A 6,112-nucleotide genomic window follows, 5' to 3' on the forward strand; every position below is an offset into this window, starting at 1 on the left:
GCTGTTTACTACTCCCCATAAATTCAAGAAGCTCATAATTTCTGTGCCACGTGGCAGCTGAAAACATATCCTCACTTCATGTGTAAAGCTCCTTTCTCAGAGTGTTGTGTCTTTTTTCCAGGTAGGAAAACCCTGCCATTGCTGGGACCTCAGACTGTGAGTCTCTGCTCATAACCACAGTTAAGTACTGAAACCTTGGCTAAATCCAAGGGTATCCAATGGCTCATTCTTGACCTTTTCTTATGCAGTTTTGGCAACATCTTGCACGAGAGATGGACACTTTGCTCTGCCCTAGCAGGAAATAGAGACTTGGAGAAGCTTTTTAAGGGGGTTAGAGCTAGAATTAGAGAATGGAGCACTGTTTGTTGTTCTAGAAGTTACTTCATCTATAAAACAGCTACTAGATTATCTTCAGGGAGAATATATTAACTGTTTTCCATAGTAGGATCATATGCCATGTCCTGCTAATCTCTAACTGCTAAAAAATATTTAAAACACTATTTCCTTTGGTGAACTCAAATCTGCTCCTTCTCTTAACTGGTTTGCCCTGATATCAACCAGGGGGAACATCAAAGATCCAAGGTTGTGTCTTTGGTAGGAGGATGTGGAATAATACATGGCTATTTGGCAAAGGTACCAGGCCTCATACGCTCAAGTGGGTCACATACTTCTAAGCTCTCAAGAATGAGCCAGGAAGCTGAAATCCTCGGAATTCTCACCTAAAAGTTCAAAGTCAAACTAGCTTCATCTCCAAGCCTCTTTGTGTCTGTTTTGTCACAATTTGCTGTGAATGCATTTAGATGACTTTACTGTTCATCAAATTACATTACCATTAAAGAGGGACGATTTGCCCCATGATTAGGCAGTACATGTTTATCCAAACACAGAGGCAGCAAGAAATTTCTGGAAAAAATTTCATCCAATTGTGAACAGGAACCATCTTGTGTTGGGGATAACACGAGAGAATTTTAATTTCTTTCAGATATATTTTTCTATATTTAAAAGTATTAAACCAGGAGTAAATCCATAACTGTCTTATGTGTTATAAAGGAATTTAAACTTTATTTGAAAGAAAGTGTGAGGGCTTGGATTATTTTAAGGAACAGAATACCAGTTTTAGTACAATCAGATTGCTGCCAAAAGGAAACAAGCACAGAGAAAGGCAAATATGACAGGCAAGGCTGCAGAAGCAGTGCTCAAGGGAAGGGCTGCCTCAGTGAAGTAAAGGGGAGGAAGCAACAGGACAAAGGAGAAGTTGTTTGCCAACAGGAAAGGCTTGCTTGTTAGTTTCAGACTTCGCTGTTTGTCTCCTGAACAGAATAAAAAATACATGAACAACGACAGTCTAACAAAAGATGAGTCTAGTTTTGAACATGAATCTGAACATACAGTGATAGTGTCTTCAATGTTATGAAAAGCAATTCTTGTTTATTAAGGAAAATCAAATCATCTTATTACCTGTGCCTAACTCCTATATTTATATGTCTTTATAGATTCTCTAAAACTAAACTGGAAAAAAAATTCTTTCTTTTTTTTTTAAAGATTTATTTATTTATTTGAGAGCGAGAGAGAGAGAGAGAATGAGCATGGGGGAGGGGCAGAGAGAGAGAGAGAGAGAGAGAGAGAAGCAGACTCCCTGCTGAGCAGGAAGCCCGACAAGGGACTGGATCCCAGGACTCAGAGATCATGACCTGAGCTGAAGGCAGATGCTTAACTGACTGAGCCACCCAGGGGCCCCTAGAAAAAAACATTTCTATGATTTTCTCCATTATGTGACTCCTGAAACCAACAAATTCAGTCATGAACACTTCACTTTTCAAGCTATTCTTTTGAGACATTCTCAGCAGTCCATACAAGTGGGATGTAAAAAGATAATAATAATTCCTCTTTTAATATGACCGACCATACTTATGTTTGCAACCTCCTAAGTCTATGATATAAAATTTTTGGAAGGTATATAAAACATTAGTGGACATCTATAGCAATGGTAATAATGTAGCTACAAAATTTAATCTCTCATAATTCTGCATTTAAAAAATATTCTTTGTTGTTAGTTAATAAAAATTTGAAGCAAGATTGAGACAAATATGAAGAAAACAAACACATCCACTTGATTCCACAAAATTTCTGAAGAGATGATGAAAGTTAAAAAAACAAAACAAAACCAAAAAGCAACAGCAAAAATTATATTTATGTAATGGTCCCAAATTGAGTTGGCTATGGATAATGCAGAGATTTGAGATGCATACTGAGTCATCCTTGAATAGTCAACAGTGACAATTGCTCCTTGAAAGTTTAACTTCAGAAGCCAAAGCCTCAAAATGTCATAATTTATCTTAAATTGCTGTAAGGAATGGACTGCAGAATTCATTTTGTTACAGTACCAAACTATACTATGTGGAGACATTATTTAAAATTTTGTTCAATAATTGTATGGAGACAGTTTAAAAATAATGTTGATGATAATTCTGTGCAGAGAAAGCAACTTTGAAAACCATTTTCTTTTTCTCTTAGGAAAAGATGTCTGCATCTCTGAAAGGCTCTAATAGCTCCAAATTCCAGGTCTCTGAGTTCATCCTGATGGGATTCCCAGGCATTGATAGCTGGCAACACTGGCTCTCCTTACCATTGGCAATACTCTACCTCTCAGCAATTGGTGCTAACACCCTCATCCTCATCACCATCTGCCAGGACCCTGCCCTTCCGCAGCCAATGTACTATTTCCTAGGCATTCTCTCTGTGGTGGACATGGGGTTGGCCACCACCGTCATGCCCAAGATCCTGGCCATCTTCTGGTTTGATGCCAAGGTCATCTAGCCTCCCTGAGTGTTTTGCTCAGATTTATGCCATTCACTGCTTTGTTGGCGTGGAGTCTGGTATCTTCCTCTGCATGGCTTTTAATATATATGTAGTGATTTGTCACCCTCTTTGCTATCCATCAATTGTCACCAATGCCTTAATCTTAAAAGCTACCATGTTCATGGTACTTAGAAATGGCTTGTTTGTCATTCCCGTGCCTGTGCTTGTAGCCCAGCGTAATTATTGCTCCAGGAATGAGATTGAGCATTGCCTGTGCTCTAACCTAGGGGTCACCAGCCTGGCTTGCGATGACAGGAGGCCAAACAGCATATGCCAATTGCTTCTGGCATGGATTGGAATGGGTAGTGACCTAGGTCTTATAATATTGTCATATACTTTGATTCTGTGCTCTGTACTTAGACTGAACTCAGCTGAAGCTGCATCTAAAGCTCTGAGCACTTGTAGCTCCCATCTGATCCTTATTCTCTTCTTCTACACAGTTGTTGTAGTGGTTTCAGTAACTCACCTGGCAGAACCCAAAGCTCCTTTGATTCCAGTTCTACTCAATGTGCTGCACAACATCATTCCCCCTTCCCTCAACCCTATGGTTTATGCACTTAGGACTAAAGAACTTAGGGCAGACTTCCAAAAGATGTTTTGTTTGAGCTTAGAAAAGAACACAAGGCACCCGTGATCTTCTCCATGATGTACATGATCTTCAGCTTCTTTTAGAATCGATGGTAGAACTTCAAATATTATAGGGCAAGTGAATGCCTTTGAGTTCTCTTTTTCACATTGTAAAAGCATCTAAAAACAACAACAATAACAACAAGTACAAATTCAGAGTAGCTCCAAAATATTCATAAGAGATGAATATATGCGGGTAAAGGAAGTACTTTCTACCAGACCAATGAAATGGAATAAAAACTAGAGTTTATGAATTATGTCTCTCCCCTAAAATAAAAATGAATATAATAATACACATAAAATCAAAGAATAAATGAGTGGGACATGAGTTACATATCATGATTATTCATTGACAGCTGTAACTTAGGACCAAAGTCTATCTGCCTGAACAAGTTCATTCCAATAATGTGCGTGAAGAGGCAGGAAAGGAAAACACTTCAGATGAATAAAGCCAAATCATTTTATGGTGGGTCTCTGGATAGAATAAGGCAAGATGACCAAACTTGGATAAACAGAACCCAAAAGATACAGATAGGTAGGTAGATAAGAGGGGGAGAGAAGGCAAAGAGATAGAAAAGAGAGAATGAGAGAGAAAGACTGAGAGAGACAGAAATAAGGATGCACAGAAGGATTTATCTTTTGCTCCATTTTCCTCTCCGGCTCTGCTCTCTGCCCTTCCAGCACTGTTCTGTATCCTGAAGGTCTGAAGCTCATACACTGTGTACCCTGGGCTACTCTGTTTCTAGTATCCTGTTAGGTTTTTCAATGGGAGTTACTGGCAGGAGACTGGAGTGCAAGAGGAGTTTGGGTTATTTATTCTTCTCCCACCCATGAAGCACTTGCCAGGCAACCCATCTGCAATAGCTACAGCATGTATGGTTTACTCAAGAACATTTTTAAAGGTGTTTAACTTTTTTTTTTTTAATTTTAGAAAGAGAAAGAAAGAACATGAGAAGGGGGGAGGGGCAAAGGGAGAGGGAGAGACAGAATCTTAAGCAGGTCCACAGCTTAGCACAGCTCAATCCCATGATGACCCTGGCTGGGATCATGAATCAAGCCGAAATCAAGAGTCAGAAGCTTAACAACCTGAGCCACCCAGGCATCCCCCAAGAACATTCTTTCAGGACAAGGAAGTGATCAAGTCATTATATTTGTCTCTAGGTACCAAGCATCACTATTTTTTTTAACATGATTTTTGTTTCCTTAACCTCACCTACAAATTGGTTAATGGCAACTTCATGAAATTCTCCTCAGATTCATATTTGTGTGTGCCTTTCGTTTCTTGCCAGGACCCTGCAGACTCTCGAGCTTTACCTGTACCTCCACCACCTCTTCTGCAACTACTCCTCTGCTGTGGCTAAAGAGGATGTGGGCAGTGTGAGTGGGTGGGATGCAGATTCATAATGGACAGACATAAAGAAGTCTGTAGAGCAGCAGGCAGATGCAGGATATTTATCCCAGTGAAAAATCTTTCCTTGATTATGCTGTTGTCTTTTCCATGATGCTAAAACCAATGAATAGCAGAAATAAGGCTTATCTTAATAGTGTCGTGAATTTCATTATGATCTGGGCTGGTTTCCACTCAGCCCGTGATTAGAGTACTTCTTTAAGTAGTTGGCATATCTATGGATTATCTTGGGAAACATGAGGATTAATTTGAGGTATAGGCCTACCAATGCTAACAGCTCTATTAGACAGTGTATACTGTCACTCATCCTCCAGTTAGACATACAAGGTAAATTATATTGGTTCTAAGGTATAATAAAAATAATGTGAAGGATCTTCCTTATTAGTCCGGTTTCCCACACAAAAGGCAGAATATATTTTTGTATTATATTGCCCTGAAATATATCATGATTAAAAAAAGTAATTTTATGAGTCCATAGGACAGTTGGTATTTTTTCTTTGTCAGCCTTTAAATGAAAATAAATAAATTCAAGTTTCTGTGGTAGACCACAGATTTTCAAAATAAGCCATTCTGCTCTGTCATGGAAAAGAAAACTAAACAGATGCCAAGATTCTGAGGACAGAAGTTGTCTGGGTGCATTGGTCACAACTCTTGGGCCAGATCAGGTCCCATGTGACATCCCGTCTTGAGCAGCTCTGAAAGTGGTGTTTAGCCAGATTACCTTCAGAGAAGTTGTCCATTTCTAGTAGCATTTCAAGCCTGTATCATAGATGTTCTTTAAATGGATGACATGGCTCCCACTCAGATTTCTTTATTTTAAATTTTTTTATGGTTATGTTAATCACCATACATTACATGATTAGTTTTTGATGTAGTGTTCCATGGTTCATTGTTGTGTATAACACCCAGTGCTCCATGCAGAATGTACCCTCTTTAATACCCAACACCAGGCTAACCCATCCTCCGACCCCTCTCCCCTCTAGAAACCTCAGTTTGTTTTTCAGAGTCCATCGTCTCTCATGGTTCGTCTCCCCCTCCGATTTCCCCCCCCTTCATTCTTCCCCTCCTGCTATCTTTTTCTTCTTCTTTTTTTTAAACATATATTGTATTATCTGTTTCAGAGGTACAGGTCTGTGATTCAACAGTCTTGCACAATTCACAGCACTCACCATAGCACATACCCTCCCCAATGTCTATCACCCAGCCACCCCATCCCTT

At 39.4% G+C, this 6,112-nt stretch overlaps 1 protein-coding gene across 1 annotated transcript; it reads left to right on the forward strand.

Annotated features, from left to right (window-relative positions):
- The first annotated feature begins 2,520 nt into the window (after positions 1–2,520).
- On the forward strand, positions 2,521–3,493 carry LOC113913641 (olfactory receptor 56B1-like). The gene is given in 2 exon segments (XM_027577899.2): positions 2,521–2,814; positions 2,816–3,493. Coding segments are annotated over 2 exon segments (972 nt in total).
- The last annotated feature ends 2,619 nt before the right edge of the window (positions 3,494–6,112 follow it).

Source organism: Zalophus californianus, chromosome 11 (genome assembly GCF_009762305.2).
Source record: "Zalophus californianus isolate mZalCal1 chromosome 11, mZalCal1.pri.v2, whole genome shotgun sequence".
NCBI lineage: Eukaryota > Metazoa > Chordata > Mammalia > Carnivora > Otariidae > Zalophus > Zalophus californianus.